The 20,308-nt window shown below is 38.1% G+C and overlaps 1 protein-coding gene across 2 annotated transcripts; it reads left to right on the top strand.

The window, feature by feature from the left end:
* Nucleotides 1-8,968: 8,968 nt before the first annotated feature.
* Nucleotides 8,969-18,846, top strand: LOC124170637 (androgen-dependent TFPI-regulating protein-like). 2 transcript variants are annotated; one of them, XM_046549504.1, is made up of 6 exons: nucleotides 8,969-9,590; nucleotides 10,043-10,443; nucleotides 12,776-12,919; nucleotides 14,245-14,471; nucleotides 18,258-18,406; nucleotides 18,550-18,846. In XM_046549504.1, exons 2-6 carry the CDS (start codon nucleotides 10,246-10,248, stop codon nucleotides 18,615-18,617), a joined length of 786 nt encoding a protein of 261 aa, XP_046405460.1. In that variant the 5' UTR covers nucleotides 8,969-9,590; nucleotides 10,043-10,245; the 3' UTR covers nucleotides 18,618-18,846. The 2 variants fall into 2 exon arrangements, with proteins under 2 accessions (XP_046405460.1, XP_046405456.1); XM_046549500.1 differs by having other exon boundaries at nucleotides 8,969-9,586; nucleotides 10,039-10,443.
* Nucleotides 18,847-20,308: the final 1,462 nt, after the last annotated feature.

Raw genomic sequence — 20,308 nt, forward strand, 5'->3', positions numbered from 1 at the left:
GATGGTGTGTGTGTATGAGTAGTCAGGCCTGGGACCTGTGTGCTACACCTTGAGCCAGGTAATGGACCCAAGTGGTGTGGAGCTACACAAAAACAGCTTAGACATGCCTCCCTCAAGAGACAATGCCGTCGCAGATGATTGCAAACTGAAACAAGTTTTGAATTCATGCAATATGCAGGGGGAGATTACAACTAGCAGTAAAAACAAGCCCTGAAAAATGAAGCTTTTCCTTAGGATATATGGAGCTCACAAGATAAGAAAACTTAATAAGATAAAAATTACAAGAGTATCATATGGATTTTACAGTAAATGCTGGTTAAAAGTCTTGAGACTGGTGTGGAGTGTAATTTTGCATGGTATGGAAGCACAAATCCTTATTAGTTTATCCTAGTTTTCAAACAAAACTCACTAAAACAGTTAATGGAACCTTTTAAAGTAATAATAGGACCTACACAGTTATGCAGATTACATCTCAGCATATTAAAACCATATCCAGGTGTGTGATTGGATCATGCACAAAATCATTTTGTTTGATTCTTGTGAGGGATAAACCTAACCATCCCCCTCCAGAAGCCTCTTTTTATAGGCTAAAATTTTTGGTAGATATAGCACCCATTGTTCATATTTGGTTACAGTATTACCCTTGGTATTTTCATTTTCATGCTTGCTCTTCATCGACCCATTTCATTCAATTCTCCAATACTATATGAACTACATTCAGTCTTGCCTGCATGGTGTGTCTTCCCATATTTCTAAAATGAATGATCTAAAATTCCAGCACCCCGATCCATAAATAGAACCCCCTCTCTTTCCCCTCCCCCACACATCATGCTGGGATGGGGTCTTGCGCACTTGAAAGGGTTCCCTCCTAGTGCCATATTTAGAACTTTGAGGCCCCAAAGCATGATAGGCAAAGAGGCCCCCAAAAAAACCTTTAGCCCCCCCATCCGGCCAAACTTCTGCCCCCCCTCCCCTATCTCATCATCCTCTGTTTTCAGATTACTTATAGTGAAAATTTTTAATCTGACATGTAAAACTTGAACATAACAGTATAATTTTTTTTATGTTTTAAAAGTAAATATGTTTTAAAAAAACTGCAATAAGAACGTAAACAAACAATATATTTTATTGAGCCTGCGAGGCCCTTTATGAGGCTGAGGCCCCTAAGGGGCTGCTTTCCTCGCCTATTGCTAAATCTGACACTGTTCCTTCCCCAGTGAACTGTAAATGTAAAGGCTAAAGAAACATAATTTATGAATTTTTGAAAGTAATTACTGTGAGTGATCTCAGGGAATGGAACCATTCCCAATTTATTTTGAGTGGTCGTAATATTACCTACCTTTTGTGCGGGCACAAAAATTTCTGGGATAGTGTGAAAAACACTCAGGTATGTGATGTGGGTCTATCAGAATGATTATAAGATCTCTACATACACATTTTATGTAGTAAATATAAATTTTAACCTCTCTACACGTACGTGTACGTGTAGAGAGGTACACATACGTATGTCAAACATAATGGGTTGAAACTATTCTCTCTTATCCCCCTCTACTCAACTTTTGGGATCGAAACTTAACTATGAGTATAAGAGTTTCAATTAATTTAGTTTCATTCCTGGGAGTAAATATTCGTCCCGGGTCGAAACTTATCTCCTTGGTGATTTTAACTTCGTGCAGGAACGAAACTAAACCTAGGCCTTGTACTTTTGTTTCCCTCCGGGTCGAAACAAAACGTATTCGGTTCGTTTCACTTGACATCCTTGCTGGTATTTGGAGGTGGCAACCAACAGCTGAGATCATTTTTGCCATGAGGAAAGGGTATGTAGGAAGGGAGGAGAGAAACCCAGCGTCGGAATTAGTCTGCTCGCTACGAAATTCACTAATGGGACCACGGATTAAGATAAATGGTTCTAAGTGGTGAGATTTACGGCTTTCGGAGGGATATTTCATTAATATTCACACTATTATGTAAGTAATATTAATCCAACTAAGTAAAATGGATTAAACTTTTAAAAAATTCTCAACTCTGGGGGGGGGTTTATCCCCCAAAACCCCCTCGCTGCGCCACTGCTGCTAAGTATGTATGTGGAGCTTCTGTTGCGCAGATGAGGGGTGAGAGATTTCTTAAATTCACCCATATTGAACGGCTATTAATTTTTCCGGCACAATTTATTATAATGTGTGAACCTGTTGTAGGTTGTTAGGCTCTTTTTTTGGTTGAAGGGCCATGACAGCATAATCTCACTTCATTATTTGTAGCTGGTTACAGGAATGATGTAGCATGTGCAATGGCTTTCATAACATTATTATGCCACTCATTGTCTGCCCCATTCATTATCAGGCCACGAAGTAAATAGGATATTCTCTCTATGCTAATGCACAATTTGAATCCAGCACCGTGGGTCTGAAGAATAAAAATAGCAAAGGAGGTTCCGGGTTGAAACTTTTTCGCATGAGTATCGTATTTCTGACATCACTATGATGTGTGTCAAAGGTCAACCATGTGTCAATACTCGATACAGGTAAATGTTATCGCAGCAACGTTGACAGTTGATTTGCGAGTTGCGACGAAGTGCACAATTGAAAATTTACCTCTGCCCTGGCCGCGGCGGGTTAAAGCCCTCGTCCTTGGGCCGTGGTTCCGAGTATTGCCTGAGTGGTTTTTTCACCGCATTGAGTATAATGGCGTATAAAGTCCCTTCATTCCCTGGCAAGCCTGATTCTATAATCCTTTTCAAATATCTTTGCGATTCAGTCGTGCAAGCTCGAAACTTTTCGAGCGGCTTCGCGGCAAGAGGTGGCACCTGCGACACTAGGGATGTGGGATGGGGAGAAAGAAAGGTGAGTGTTACCATGGTTTTTCAAAAGACTTTGCCAGTGAATCGAAACGAAAGACTATCTCAAAATCCCTCTTCCCACTAGGCATCACAACTAACTTACGACGCGTAAACCACGAAGGCCTGAAAGCGACTGAATTTCCCGGAGTCTAGGCTCCACCTATCTCATTTTGACTGTTTTTCAGGAAGTCAGGAGCCATTCGCCCTCACCCCCCAAAAAATTTTGGGCCTGCCTCTTACAATAGGGTAGTTTCCTTCATCAAAGAAAACGAAATGCATTGATTGCGATTCGTTACCCACCATTAGTGTATTCATAATATACAAATTATTTGGCATTAGAAATCCCAGTTTAGACGAATGGCAACGGTCAATTTTAACCTCATTTGAAAAAGGCCAGATTGGCGCCCATGCGTTTTCCACTCCACGTGACGTCACAGGGACCTAGTTTCTACACGAGTAGATAGGAGTTTTACATCGTCTGAGATTACCAATGCATGCATGAGGCACAGAGATCAGGGAAACATCTTTTAAAAATCATGCATTAAAATACCTAAGTTCGGAAAATTTCCTTCGTTTGATAGGGTAATAATAATCCTTATTTAAGCCAGGCGCTACCGGTTAGTAGGGTACTCTGCTACCTGGTAGCAACCTGCATCGCAGCGGTACACAATATCCTCGCCCCAAGGTCACCTCACTCGCCGACAGCTGGATCCAGAAATACGTCACACGGACTTTTTCCCATCATTCCTACTTAGCCATTTTCGCGCGCTTGAAAATTTTCACTTTTCGTTTAATCGCGAAAAATAGATATCGTCATTCGAAAATCTAAGAGCGTGAAATTCGCACTCCAGGAGTAATAATCTTTCTATTTAGGCAATAAAAAATTATAGGAAACCACCCTATTAGTCGCAAAGATATTTGAAATGAACTCTAGGATTCCAGGAACCCAAGCACCAACAGTGTCGTGCGAGAGGCAAACTAAACGTCTGTGGTATGTTTTTTACGTCATCATGTTTAATGCTATTCTTGATTCAAAAGGCAACTAATTCTTATTATAATTTTATTAGCCTATTGTTGTCAATAATATGGAAAATGTCACAATCGTGTAACTGTTGCACCTTACGTGTCACGTCGGGCCTTCTACCTATCATTTGAAAATCGCCTTCCCCTCCATTCACTAACAGGGTGAAGGCTTCTATTCCTCATAAAATACATGTTGCCTCATGGGATGTCATTTCGAAGCAGTACTTATCTAAGTTATTATACCGGGTAGCATCGGCCTTGATTGGAAGGTTTCCCAACTCAATGTGAATCCATACGGTGATTCAGCAAGTTCGAGAGAAACTGCAGATGGAGGACAGCAGGGTCACTGGGTCACTGTTTTTACTGCCATGGTCAACTCAGGACGCAGCACCTCGTAACCAGTGGCCTTCCAGCGTCTTTGCCTCTAAGCCTCGTTATCGTACTTTGTGATTTCAACTTCTTTGATGTCAGGCCAGGCGACGTTTTTACTTGCGATGCATATGCCGTGCAATAGACCGTGGTGGCGTTAATATAATAGCTTTCACTCGTCCTTTGAATGCAACAATACTCAAGAATGTCAAGATTTCACTAAATTGAATGGGTATATTTGGGAGCTTAATCCGGAAAAAGAATTTAAGGCGACGTGGTTTATTCAAAGAGACGATTTTTAAGGCGGCAAGTACAAAGAAAATTAGCAATTTTATGGGAGCCCTCCTAGGAGGAAGCGGCGGCGGTCTGGGGTGATTGGGGGCTTTCGGCTGGGGATTATGATGGGCCCTCCTTACCGGAGGATGCGGGGGTTCTCCCACGGAAAATTTTAGGCAATTGCATTCCCGAAAATGGATTTTGACGCTATTCTGGCTCTTGAAAACTCGATAAAAGTTATTAAAAAATAAAAATTTCGTTAGAAAAATACTTTCAAAAGTGAGAATCTCACAGCTAAGAAAACTTTAATAACGCATTATGATTCTATAATCTATTTAGTGAATTTTTTCCCTTTAACTGAACTAATATCTAAAAAAAACTTTTAAAATAACCTTTTCGAATAACAGTGAAAATGCATTAGATTCCCTTTTGTCTTCTGGAATCTTTAATTAATTAATTTTTTACATAATATATTTTTCACGGTTTATGTTATAAATAAAGCAATTAATGAAAATGCAGAGTTTCAAACTTTGGCTCGAGTAATCTGAGCATTATTTTTATAACACCTTTCATATACGTTTCAAGATAGAAACGAGCAGGGCCCCTATCTGGATATCTGTGGGGGGCCCCATATCTGTGGGGGCCCCTATCTCGGGGCCCTCGGCGATATCCGACCAGCCTACCTGGGGCCGTATTCTGTATTTCGTCTATGCCGCACCGGTCGGTTTCCCTTTCAAGCCCACCGACTGGGCATCAAACCGTACCGACAACGGATTCCGCACCGACGACGACACTTTCAGCGATTCTGTAAGGTCGTCGGTTTCAAACCAGTCGGTACGGTTCCCTCTCCTTCCCAAACAGGGAAAATCCGAATATATCCGAAGTTTCACGTGTATCCACCAATGAAAGAAGGGTAAAAACAAGTGAAGACTCATTGGCACAGCTTGTTGTCGTCACTCTCAATCTTTTTTTTTGCGGAAATTACGACTTACTGCTAGATTAAGATTAACATATTGGATAAGTTGTTAACAATGCTTATATATTGTGTGGTAGTAATGCTGAATCGAAGGAAACAATATTACAACATCACAATAAAGTTTGTATGTGATAGAGATTGTTGTTGCTGGAATGAATTATTGAAACTATCCTTGAGATCGTAGTTTCTTTTTTTAAATATTGGTTCCGTATAATGCTATTTATTCATGATTTGGTAATATAGTTGTCATTAAGTAAGTTCCGTCTAAATGTTATCAACGGAAGGTTATGCCATTGGCACCGTAGCAGACGAAGATAGCATACCATGGAACGTGAACGTAGGTTTCAAATGCAAATGTCATATTAGAGGAACAAGTAAGAAAATGGTAAAAAAAATATGGAGCTGGGTGTAATTAAAAGAAGTGTAATGACGAGGAAGTAAAGAAATTGTGATTGGGTGAAATACATATGTATAAGTAGAGCGCATTCCAAGTGAGAGAAAATGATAATATTGCGGCAAACCTCATTGGCCAGACTGCAATTGTTAGGAAGGTTGATAGCGCCTGCTAGGTGGCGTCGCGTCGCACAGTGGTCCGGATTCGGAAAAAGGTGGACAAAAATCATTTTTTCGACTTTCTTCAAACTCGCTTAGACTATACAAGTTATGCAGTAATATGTCTGGGGTATCACCTTTCATGCTTACTTTTTTATAAAAAAAATTGCTAGCTTAGATATATTGCGTCAAAGTAGCACTATTTCTAAGGAAACTTGATTTTTCCGTTTTTTCGAAAATTACGCATTTTAGATTTATTTTTGGCTTTACGCCGCCAATTATATTCGTAAACTAACTTTGCACTATAGTAATATAGACATTTTACTGTTATAAAATATATATTTCAACCTTTTAGAGATGTTGATGATTGCTGTAGAATTATTTGAAGGGGAGTAATTTTTTTTCGGAAAAAATCGCATAAATGTTGAGTTATAAAAAAAGTGACGTCGATTTGCGCGGATTCGGCTATTTGTGACAGTAAAATACAGTATCATAAAGATATTAGTAAAGAAATCAGCTGCAAATCAGTGCGAGTTTGCGAATGACAACGATTTATATGCCTAGCCGTAGTAGACGTGAACGTCGACACGCTAGCATCAGCGCAGTGTAGGCACATGGTAAATTGTGTCTCCCAATGTTTCATGGGCCAGAATCACAAAAATAAGAATTTTAGCATTTTAAAACATATTTTATACTTTGTAATCATCCAAATTTTATCTGTATGTGGACCAATAGAATAATTTCGGAACAATTTGAATTAGGTTAAGCGCAGTTGGGACGCTGGGAGAGGAGATAAAATATTTTTTCCGATCGCTTCTCAGAACGACTTCAAGCGCGATTTGGTAATAGATTTAAGTAAATACGACAGGCTACATGCACTGCTACCGGGAAAACCCACAACCGTCTCCCTTTCTTTCAATCCGAAGGAGACCCGTTACCCGAACACGTGTCGGACCTCAGGGAAGTGGGAAGGGGTCTTTAGTCGGGACATTTTGCCATCTTTTGTCATCCTGCTATTTTGCCACTTGGCGCACCACCCAACTTGAGGTTATTGCTTTTCTAGGGGCGGTCTGACCTGTAAGTGAAGCTGCACGTGTTAATAGATGAGGTCTTTACCCTCCACCCGCTTCCTTTTGGACGGGTTTTATTGCAGGTCCGCCGCTAGTATGCATTTTCGCACAAAATCCAAACATTTCACATTTTCTTTACGGGGTCCAACCTTACCCCAACCAGTTATCCTGGGGAATACCCACATTTCCATGGGTAAAGATTACTCCTCTTTTTAACCCCATCCAAATTTCGGTCGAAACATTTTGGTACCCTTCAGTTTCAACTTTTCTGTCGATGTGAACACACCCATCACTAATTGCGAAGTCCTATTTTGGCTACAGTTTTTGTGATTTACAGTGATCTCGAAAAGAAGTTATAGTGTTGTGATAACTAAAAAATTGTGATTAAGTTATTTATTAGTTCCTGACAACCACATAAATAAGGATTATTGAGCAGGTATACTATGTTTAATTTATTTCCGTTTCTTGTTTTCGTTTTTTTTAATTGGTCTGAGACGAGGCAGCGCTCTAATTTTCCATATTTTCCCTTCTATTTGATATTTAACCTTTTTAGAAAGAAGACTGTTGTGTAGCTTTTTGTAAACCTGTGTTTTATATTGTTGACTGTCAACAATGTCATGGGCATTTACGCGGCGAAATCTGCACGAAAAAATGCTGGAGAAAAAAGAGAAAACCATGGATGCTCGAAAAAGGAATTTAAATGCATATCTGGAGAGTTGTTTCAGATTACACGGAGATGAGGAGGCAAACCTCGAGCTTAATAATTTTTTAAACATGAATTTTTTTTTATTCCTACGAGAGAAGATGGCGAGCTAGTTCGCAATCAAAATCTTAAAGATCCTTAAAGATCTTCCGGGGCCGGGGCCTTAAAGATCTTCCGCAGGAGGTTCGTGATCTCTTGGTCCTGCAAGAATCTCAAAATTCTTCGAGCGAATGCGAAGAGGAGGAGGGGTGGGATTCAGAAGAATCTGATGCTGAATAATACATAATTGTAAATTTCTGAGGAATTATCCATGCTTTTATGAGAATAAAAGAGTTACATAAATACTATTTTGATACTTATTTAATAATTACTTTTAGTCCATACAGAAGAATCTCACGAAATCTGGAAATCGCACCTTTTTAACGTTAGTCAATGCACCCAACAACCCTACTTTTAGCCGTTTTTTTGTTTATTGAGTACTTTGAAAGATCATTAACTCATTCTATACAACTAATTATCATGTATTTTCATATGTTATCATGATTACCGTTTATCTATGCAGTCAGCGTTACAATTAGCCCGTTAATAAGTTCAAGTTCCACGATATCGCATGAAATAAAAGTTTTTTCGTAAAAATAACTGCAGAAATAAAAATAGCTCGCCAAAAAACATATAGAGAGCAATTTTTAAAGACATCCAACCAAAATCTGATTTTTGTCCAACTTTTTCGCGATCCGGACCACTGTGCGTCGTGCCTTAAAAAAAGAAAACTTACCGTCCCTAATGGAATAAATGCGAAATTATTCGTTATTTTCTTTGTAAATTGTCTATTATGTTAATATTTTTATGATAGCCAAGCTATTTTTTAGAAATTTTTGTTGTAAAGGTAATGCTGGGAAACATTAGATGTACTTTTAATCCCCCTTGTTAGGCTCCATCTTGGGTGAAGGGCCATGACAGCGCGAGTTTAGTTCATTATTAGTTGTGCGAAAAAATCCACAGAGAAAAAAAATATTCGCCTTTCCCTAGATTCGAATCCGGATCCCCATCCGAATCCTGGTCAAGGCGAATGATTTTTTATGTGGATTTTTTCGCACAATTTGTGCATTACGGGTGACTCCCGTAAAAGTTATCACTGTGGCTAGTCCCAGTATACTTAAATCATTATTAATTGTATATATTGCTGCCTTTACAGCAATGATGTAGCAAGTGGAACAGCTTTCATAGCATTTCTTTGTCATTCATTAGTGTGTATGAATACCATTCCTCCCCTAAACAAAGACATATTATTGCAAGTGTATGAATAGCCTAAGTATTTTTGTCAATCATCATTATCAGCATCCACTGCCGAAGATGATAATTAATCGCTGGTGACCTTACATAAGGTTATTAGCCTATTGACTGATAATGGATGAGACGAAAAATTGATAAAATCGATGCTATCTTGACGAGACTCCGTTTTGCACTGGGGATGACAAGAGGAAAGGTATTTGGCCGAAAGGAATTTTAAGCTCCCCTACCAACAACGACGTTGTCGGGGAGATTTTGTTCACTATCAGTTGTCACCCTCCTCCCTCACTCGTCCCAGAGTGAGACGCGGTATTTCTCTAATCTTCTCTCGTCGAAGACGGCAATGACATGCCTTGATTTACTGCGAGCAGAGTGCAGTGTTGCGCTGGTGAACTGGAAGAAGGAACGTCCCAATTTCACGCTGACTTGCGGCCCTCTCAAACCGTTCGGCGAGACGGAGTATCAAAAAAACCCTCCGCTCCACAAGGGAGGTAGGTCCGAATCAATTGCTTCTTTATTTTACCGAAGAAATTATTTTTTCCTTACCATTATTTAATTCAATAGACCGCCAACAGAATCATTCTCCTAAAGCTTAGAGTTCACGTGGGTGAGCGTGTATTGAGAAGCGTTGCGAATTATTTTGCGTTGGCTTAACTTAAAGGCGATGGAAACCTTCATGGATTTTGAGAGTATACATTTAATGAAATTACCGTGTATTAATTTGCCTAGTTGAAAAAAAATTGACGAGAAAGCATCTTTTTCTAGGAAGGTATCTTTTATCGTTAAAAATCGACACTTGATCTGTGGGACCAAAGCAATGATGAAACAGAAATTTGGACGATTACCATTAAGAATTTATGATGAGTGAGAAATGCTGTATATCATGTAACTCTGTGTTTACGAATCTAACATTTTTACCATTTTTGTGTGATTCTCCTATCAGCCAGCTGAATGGAATGGTAGTGCCGAGGAATCCTCTTCTATAAACAAGAGTGTTATCTACTGCTGGCTTTCAACGGTCATCGGATATTCATCTCTACGGCTCTATCGATCAGTGGGAAAAAGGGGAAATCCGCAAACAGATCTTCAAAGGAGTCGGAGCAGCGTATTTTGATTATCTCATATCTTGGACGCCTTGCTAAAGAGGACAATGGCTAAATCCAGGAATCCCGTAAACAAATTGGAAGTAGTCTTTCATTTCGCAGTATTTCTCCATTTCGTCTACGGCGACTTGGTGATCCTTCCCGTCTACTCAAAACTGCACGAGGCACTGGGAAGAGAAGTCGATGACCCGGAGATCCATCGGTACAAAGTGGCAACTCCATGGTTTCTCACGCTCTGGAATTCGGTAAATACTTAATATTTATTTTTTTTAAAGGTCAATACCAGAAATGTGTTCAATGGCAAAATAGACACTACAAAAATGTTCGATTTTTACTTAAATAGTCACTCAAAATAACGCTATCTTTTGTGTTTATATACTTTGTGAAGGCGACAATTAGACAGGATATTTTCATCCACTATTGTTTCGGATTTTTTATACGCATAAAATAGGAGAGAAATCGCATTGATTTTCAAGTTAAAGTTCTAACCAATTCTTTTTACTCATTATATTCACGGTAATGACTAAATTGGAGTAAGCTACGGTCAATAGTTGAGGAAAAATGCCGAATCTAACCGTTTTCCAATTTTGAATACTCGTATTCTTTATCTTTCCGCATTTATTTTTCGATCCGAAAATAGATGTGTATTTGTCAATCTTGCCATACCTCTCCCTATTTTTAAAATTTTTCGTATGCTGTTAATAATTTTGGATTATAACATGTATTCCATTCGTGTTGATGCTAAATATCATCACGAGTCATCAGCTATATTATGGGTTTGAGAAAGTCTAACGCTACATTTCTCGATTCCCATTTTTATACTTAGGTTTAAGAAACGATTACAATCTTTTGACAAGTTATTCTCTTGACTATTAAAATTCCAAGTTAGATTTTAATATCATGAGCTTGTGGCAAGATGAAGGAAATGAGTCTCCGCGGCCTCGGTACGTGGCGGATGCGAGGAAGGGCACAATTAAACATCGGCAGAGCGGGTGACTGATATAGCGTAACCTCCTGATCCGCATTATTTTCAAGGGCACGGTCTGGATTGAAGTTATTGCCAGCAGCGACGGAAGTGCCCGTGAAGAGTAGCATGGCTCTGCACTGCCGGGCGTTCAGTCCGCATTTGTCAATTCCTGGTCAAATATCCAATTCCATCGGTATCATTTTTTGTGCAGCAGTGGTGCAAGTTCTCCTGAAAAGGCATTGCTTTGCGATTTTCAACGGTTTCGGTAGGACAGATCAAATGTGAGTTCTGTATTACGATCCGCGCGAATTAGTTGAGCTGCATATCATCGATAAAAAATTTTTATTTTAATGACAAATCGCGGTAATTGGTATTAATATTAAAAAAATAATATTTTGCGGAATGACCCCGAAAAACAATCACCAATCAACTCACCGCGGAAGCCTCCGTAATAAATTGCGGTACTATTTGCTGAAGTTTCTTCGTAAAACCCACCATTTACGAAAAAAATGCGCGTTTACTTACTCTGATATAATATAGATAACAAGCCATATCACACTCAGAATCTCATCAATGTTGATTAAAATATTTATTTATTTTTATTTAAGTAATTGCTCTCATATAGAATTTCTGCCAATTTACATGGTCGCAGTAACAAACATGAAATATAAACGTAAATAATCACAACAAAGAGTATAGGCTAAAACATCTCAAGGAATACAAAAGAGGAGAACTACGCATGTACAGTTAATCGACGAAGATCTCCGAATAGTAAAAGACCGACTAACTCTTTGTGCTCGTAAAAGAGTAATTATTAACTGACGAAGACGACGATGTGCGATGGAATTAGATATCCACATTCAGTGTGGGAAAAATTATGATCAAAATATCGTGACGCTGAATTGCGGAAACAAGGTTTTATCGGCTTCGACTTTCAGCAGCTTTCGGATGGAATATCTAAAAGAGATATGAGATCTCTCACCTTGAGCATAATTCTCATGGGCTACGAGATTTTAGGGTCCTACAAATAAAGTTTCATCACGAGAAATAATAAACCATAATGCTGACAGGTCGGTGCGTAAAAAAATAATGGCCAAAGAGCGTTCCAAACCAATCCAAAAATCTAATTTTGGGTTATTACTGATTATATTGTTAAATGCTAGGTGACAGCGCCGTAACTATTGGTGGTGAGGGGATAGATCCCCACCCCCCCAAAGCCTCTGAGAAATAAAAAAGTTATTTAAAACTATTGTCGAGTTTTGAACTTTAATAACTGCATCTGCTTAAATTAAAATGTTTAGTTCCAAAATGATGAAAAATGTATATAAAGGCATGTCATTTTCAAAAATTATCCCGAAAAAGTTGCCGGGGGGGGGGGAGGGGGGGGGTTCGCCACCACAGGCCATCCTAACCCCCCCACCAAAGCATATTCCTAGTTACGCCAGTGCTAGGTGATTCATACAAAGCTGGCTGGAAAAGAGAGTTTATGAAAGCGCTATGAAATATGAGAGTTTCCCTCCAACAAAAGTACTGTGTAAGTACAGTGTAGAGTAAGTGTGCTCCATAACTAATGATCACTCTTGTACCTTTCTTATTGTCCTCTCTTCCAGGCTCTGCACCACGCTTATTTTGGCTGCTGCTGCCTAGCTCACCTCTCTCAGATCTTCTCACTGCCTGTGCCACCTGCGATACTCTCCGTTGCTGATGTCATTCGCCGCAATATATTCGCTTCTGTTCTCATCCCATCCTCCATAGTAAGTAATATATATTCTTCCTGCGCCGGAACGCAGTTTTTTTGGAGCGTATAATTTAAATGTAATAAGTGTCACACAAAATACCAAACAAAAAAATTATATTTTTACCCTCTATCGAAATAAATACTCATAGTGAGATTCCTATGTTTTCGAGTATGCTTCCTGGTGGTGCTGGTGACGACAGCTTTGTGAGCGACCCAGCTGGGTTCTTAAACTTATTACTTCTTTTCACAAACTTTCTACAACAGTGGTTCTTCGCCATTTGGCTCAATGGACGTAGTATGGAACTCAATATTTACGAGTCTGATTTATTTTTCTATTTATAAAAATGAATTGCTGTTCCTTGCTCTCGCTAAGACTCGAGAACGGGTGAACCGATTTGGCTAATTTTGGTTTTAAAATGTTCGTGAAAGTCCAGAAAAGGTTTAAAAAGAGATAATATTATGACCTTATGACGCAGGGCTCATAAGACCTTGCAATGGGCCCTGTATCATTTCCATAAGAAATACATGTTTGTTATTAATACCTGCAGACTTTTTTCTTTTGTATATTTAAGTAAATGATTATGATCTCATAGAATTGAAAAATATACCATAGAAAAGAAAAAATTACAAATTCTTATTCTTATAATTGATTTTCGTTTTCCACGTGATTTACGGTGGATTAAAAAAAAAACATTTATAAAATGCTGAAAATTTTTGAGTTTTTGGAAGTTCACCGGGTCATCTAATCCTGTCATGAAAATGCTTCCTCCAGCCTTAGAAAATACCCTTGTTTCTATGTTAAAAGTGAGAATTCGAGCTTAGTGTTATTTTTCTCACTTCATCACGCATGAATTTTTTTTTTACTTCTCAAAATCCGATAGCAAAAATAACGAGCATCGTAATTGGCTTCACGTAGACAGATACTCCTGTGGCTGTTAAAGTTTCTGGTGACGATGAATTTTTGGGAAATGCAATCTCGATACTAGATTGGTGTAAAATATGCTTAGAAAAGTGTGAGATGCGTCCACATTCCTTTAATTATTAAACAATATGGTCATATCTCAACTGTGAACTCTGCTTTCGACTGGTAAATGCGATAAAAAAAATAAATGTAAAAAAATCTTATCCCATGTGCCGGTTTTATTATGCCTGGTTAAATTTCTGTTGCTAAGGTTACAACTTTCATTTTTCCAATCAACGCCAACTAACCATCATAAAACCCGGCCTAAATTTCTTATGTAATTTTCAATCGTGTACTTAACTGAGCATAATTTTTCTATAAAAACATGAGAAATTACCTCCGCAATCACCTGTGACCTCTAATTCCCGTATTTTTCGCAGATGACGGGGGTGAACTATTGGGTGATGTATGTGATCTCCCCGGAGCATGTGTTCACCCACTTCTTGGCGGTTTATCCTTGGTGGATAAACCACAGCATCCACACGTACGTGGTACCGTTCGCCGTATTCGAGCTGTACCTGAGAGCATCATCGGGAGAGGCAACGAGCATGGGGAGACTCAGGGAATGGGCCGTACTCTATGGATACATCACTATTTATACATTGGTGTGAGTATTCCATCGTCTTTTCTAGCGTTTCAACGCCTTTTCAAATTCTTTCATTTCTCGATTGCGAAAAAAGAAAATTTTATCATTAAGGACTAGCATAAATCAGTTCACGGCGAAGGTTTAGAATAGGAAGGTTGTAATAGTTTTTAATTAGGCATGGTTTTAGTCTATTCGCCTATTAACTATTCACTAAGAGGCAGATATTAGATATAAATCGCTCCCACATAATTTCTCAGAAAAGGGGGAATTTTTTGCATCAGTTCTATGAACAGTCAGATCAGGGCGAAGGTTTAGAAAATAAACAATAACGGTTATTGATAGGGATTAGTCGATTCATCTTTTTTCGATTCCGATTCCAATTCCGATTCTTTCAAATCGATTCCCAATTCTCGATTCAACCGATTCCTATCCATACTATCAAGTAGTGTATTGATTTGTCTCTAGCATTGTAGCCTTTAAAATTTAAGAATCTAATGGAATGAAATAACAAAGACAATTAAGAGGGCCAAAAAGTATATTTATTAATTATAGGGAATTAGTATCCTCAGCTTTATTGAAATAATGAACACTTCAACTGTTTTAGACACAAATCGTCAACTTAATAATTTACTATTCGCAGTGGCTCAAGTGTGTGGCGGCCTTTTCGCCCCAAGCTTTAGGTCTTATGTTAAAACTATTTATATTCCTGGAATCAATTGAATTATGATCAACTATAGGCGATCTATTCTCGATCCAGATTCTGTGTCAGAGACTTTTGTTTAGAAAGGTAATGAAAAGGTTGATTTTTTAGTTTTTTTTCCCGCTCAACATTTGAATTCGTGTGTACCATTCACTCTTCCGGGAAAATTTATCTGCCGGGTTATTGCTCTGAACTGATGTTAGCATCTTCATGCTCTTTCTTAGCACATAGTAGCAAAAATAGTATTTATGTTATATTTTTATCAATATTTTACTCAAAAACAAATATTGAGATTAGGTTAGATTTTCGTCGGCAAATTTTGGTTTTAAAATGAAATTCAAATCAGGTCGAAATGATAACTTCATCCTAGGGCCAGTTTAAGCGGCAAGCAAATAGATGCGCCTAAGCACTGGTTTTTAATCCTTAAAAATATCACATTCGATACATAAAAGCAAGCACGTTATAAGTTCACGCAGATATTTAAGTCCCGACCCTTATTCCAAAATTATTTGTATTTATTTTAAAATGTAGCGAGAGAGAATCCCTACTACCTCCCAAGTTGTTTTTTAGGGGGAGGGAGTGGATGTTGTTCGCTTTCACTAGAAAAGTGTATAGAACTGGCCCTATTACATCTAAATATCTACAGATATAGGTTTGATGAAGTGGAAGCTATCTGAGGTTGAAAGTTTTTATGTACTTTGACCCATGTCCTTTGGCCTTTCCAAGATTGTATATAGTGAGGAAAATCAAGAGGTTCGAAAAATGCCGTCATAATGTTTGGGTTGCCAGTAGCGTCAAAGACATTAGAATTATTGTAAGACATAAAAATTCATTGGCGAAGAAACATAAATGGTGGCGATGAAGGGAGGTTTGACTCGTAACAATCTGAATAATCATCTTTTAAGTCAAAGTTTATCTAAATTGGGTTTAATACGATTCGGAGAGCGAAGATTAATTTAAATTCGCTGCCCTGCTTGTATGGGTTTTAATTGGTAACTAAATTTGCTGCCAATTAATTCATAGTCTGATGAAATGTTTTTTTCAGAAGCTCTTTTCTTTCGATCTTCTACAGGTGGGTTTTAATATCGTTATTGTTAAATGTTTTCAATTGGTTAAGGTAGGTACGTTTAAACGACAATTTTTGCAAATATCCTCCCCAAATTGGACTTTACTCTTCAATCTCCGGCACAAGCACCAGAAAATCTCATGACAACAAAAATATGCCGAGTAAGGTTGAGGCAACACATTCTCCACAGAATAGGAAAAACTTTCCGTATCTTCTCATATCGGCGGTTAAAATTAAAATCTATATCCAGATAAAGCTTCTTTCACGCGAGTATGATTAAAATTTGACTTAGGCCCACATTCTCTTCGAATTTTTTCATTCTATGAGACAGCAAAATCGATGACGGCCTGATTCGTGGTTTATCTCTCCGATAGTCAATTACTCCTCGGTATGATTTTCAAAAAATTTCGGCACCACATTGACAGCGAAGACTCTGTGAAAGATAGCGACTTTCTATCAGTTACGCCACATGTCAAATGAATTTTGATTAAGTTATCTCTTCGGATCAGCAATCTGTTGGAACACAGGAAATACGAGGCCATAACAGTGGCGGACCTAATGGGGGACCAAGGGAGCCTCAGTTGCAATTTTTGGAAGATACTACTTTGTGCAAGTGCTTATATATTTCCCGAAAATTTACCTCATTATTGCATTGTTATCAATCCTAATCAGGGGAAATTTGGTGTGATTGGGAGCCCTTGACTGGGGCTTAGGTAATTGATTGCCCGGAAATGGATTGCGACGCCATTCTGGTTCTTGAAAACAAGAGAAAAGTTAATGAAAATTAGCGATTTCGTGCGAAAAAAATGCCATATAAAGAGACAATTTTACAGCTTATAAAATTTAATAATGCATTACGATTCAGTATATATTTTTTTCCTTGAAATAGCACCGAAATCTAAAAACTTTTAAAATAACACTTTCAAAAAAGCATCAGGTTTTCTTTTATCTTCTGACACCTTTATTTAAGTAGTTTTTTTATGTAATATTTTTACTCTGAGTATGTTTTTAATAAAGCAGCAAATGAAAGTGTACAGTTAAATAATTGCACAAAAATTTTTGTTAAAGTATTTTGAGTCTTTTTATTACACCTTTCATAATCGCTTCACGATAGACGAGAGGGCTGCGGGGGAGCCCCTAACCTCTGGGCCCTCGGCGATTGTCGAACAGCCGACTACTCAGTTCTAGTATCTACTAAATCTATCTAATAAAACTTGAAAAATTCTTCTTCATCATGTCCTTAATCATCTGCGCTATTTAGTATCTTATCCTTGGCCAATACCTGCCACTTGTCATTCAACGATAATTTACGTTAGACAATCGCGTCTCATGATGTTGCCGATTAAAGTGTCCCGTCTTCTACTCTAGGTCTTCTAAAGCCTTCTCTCTTACTCGTCTCCACATTACTTCTTCCACTTTCCTCACAATATCTTTATCCTTCTTCTGTTACACTGCATTTCGAAAGATTCCAACTTCGATTCTTTTGGCTGGTGTCATCGTCTATGCTTCACTACCATGATGAAGAATGCTCAAAAATGTAAATTTATTTATTTATCTTCACCACCCCGAAAACAAAACATTTACAGTCTTTAAAAATGACAAATTTCAAGAGTAACAGAGTGGGATGAATGAAACGTCTTGATGTCGTTGCTATAGATTCGCTTAGTCCCTCGTTTTTGCTCTATTTTACTCAAAAATGAACCCAGGTATTTCATAATATGCTATGGTAATATTTTCAAGAAAAGATGATTGGTTGGCGGTAGACGAAAGATTATTGTGGGACTAATAATTTTACTGGAATATTTCCAGTCATCGCTTACCGAAATAATCTGATGATCATTTGGAATATTTTCAAAATCTGCATCATTATCTTGCTTTCTTATTTTTAGCCTTAACGGTAATACAGTTGAAACCCAGGTCTTTCAACAAACCGGCAAGAAATTTTAAAAAATTTCTTGCCGGTTTGTTTCTTTTCCGCCAAGTCTTAATTATTTTGTCAACAGATGTGGTGAAATAGATTGATTTCTTTGAATCATTGCAGGACGCTTGTTCACCACCAACTTACGGATACATGGATATATCCATTTTACGATGAAATAAGCAATTGGTTGAGAGCTGGAATCTTCATATCCTTATACGCTTCAAGTACCCTGTATTACTGGTGCGCAGTGACATGGGCAATTAAATTGGGTAAGCACTTGTACTCCTATCTACTGACTTTTTTTAAGCGCATAATTTTGACGTTGATGTGGTTTATTTTTGTTTTAATGATATCAATTTAACTTCTCCCACATTGATTGTGATCACCACTTTGCTTTATCATTTCTTTTCAGAGAAAAAGCATGGAAGGGAACGCGTGAGATCATTTTTTGGTAAAAAGAAAGCCAAACATAGGAATTGAGTGACTCTACAGTATTTTATTCAAGGCTCTCAGTGTGGAGCTGAAGGTTATTAGAAGTCAGCGCGTGCACTTATGGTACCATTGCTACATTACGTCAATCGCGACCCTTCTCTTTCTACTCCAGTATATTTTCTTCCGAGCCCACTGAACTTCTTTTTTCAGTTATCATTGTTCTAATATTTATGATGTTCAATCTCAAAAAGCAACAAATACAATATTTTAAATGTAATTTATTTTTACTTTATTCCACGAAAGGATCCTATGCGAAATGCAAAACCAAAAGAAAACTTTTTTGGCGTGAGTCACATCGATGTTTTTGAGGAGCTCTTGAAGTAAAGCGCAAAGCTACATCTTCAACAGCAGGCAAACGTCATTTTTTCCAATGGTGGTGTTCGATATTTCAAGGATCATTGCTTCAAATCCCTGTTTACTATGGTTTTACTACGGTGTCAAAATCAATGAATTGTGTAGCAAATGTATGAGACCTTTGTTTTCAAAGTTAAAAACACATTTATAGGATCAGTCGACAGTAGCGGATACAGAAAAAAACTCAAAGGGGGCGCAAAAGATATCTTGAGCTACCTTTACTTTTATCGTAATTAGAAAATAATCAAGTCACAATTTAATTAAGTTGAATTTAAACCAATTATACACATAAAAACACATAAATACACATAAATGACAATGCCATCTTAGGAAATAATAAAACTACAATTGTGGTTCTACAATGGGCGGCCCCGCAAGGGGGGGTGCGCCCCCCATATGTATCCGCCACTGTCAGTCGATGCATCTCATTACACATCTAATCCCCACCAAAATCGCGTGAGATCCCATCTCTGGCTTATTTCGTGAAGCCCCAGGACGCACTCATTCTTTATAGTTCACTCCGTTGTGTCGCCGTTGCAGTAATACTGTTGCAGTCACCATTGTTGATGCGATGATCTTTAAAAAAATTCCACTCCATATAAAAATAAAAATATCTTCAATTATCATGTCATGTGTAGTCCCTTCAATGTCATAACCAACCCTTCCCTATGTAACCAATTTTTATAATTTTCTATCATTGTTAGGATTAAAATTCCTACAGAATTTAACATATCTACTGGTTACTATAATAATTGTAAAAAAAAGTGTTTACGAGCCCAACTATTTCCAAATCTCAATCTTAATCAGTCCTTCATGTTCGTCTCATCCTTTTTTTATCTCCCCTTTCCAAATATATTTCGAAGTATATATCAATCCCTCCAGTGGCGTAACAAGGCATATGCTTTGCGGGGAATGGGATGGCCTGGGGTGCCCCCCCCCCAAGCAACAGTGGTTCCGGGAAATTTGTTTAAAAACGTCCTGCCTGAAAATTAATTTTAAATCATTTTGGCGCTTAAACTTTAACTTTAATCAGATGCAATTATTAAATGTCAAAACTAGAAAATAGTTTTGAATAATAAATTATTTTTCTGAGGCTTTGGGGGGGGGGGTGTGATCTATCCCCTTATCCCCCCAATAGTTACGCCACTGAATCCCTCAATCAATGTAATCACTAAGGGCTTCCTTCCAAAATTCACTTTTCTTGGTCGACAGTTCATTCCTGGGCCCCGAGAGTATAGTTCCACCTCTGAAACCCTGTTTGCCCGCATAGCTCTTTGGCTTGAGGGCATGTATGCAATATATGTACAGCATATGTAAAATTAGTC

The sequence above is a fragment of the Ischnura elegans genome, chromosome 1 (genome assembly GCF_921293095.1).
Source record: "Ischnura elegans chromosome 1, ioIscEleg1.1, whole genome shotgun sequence".
In the NCBI taxonomy this organism is placed as follows: domain Eukaryota; kingdom Metazoa; phylum Arthropoda; class Insecta; order Odonata; family Coenagrionidae; genus Ischnura; species Ischnura elegans.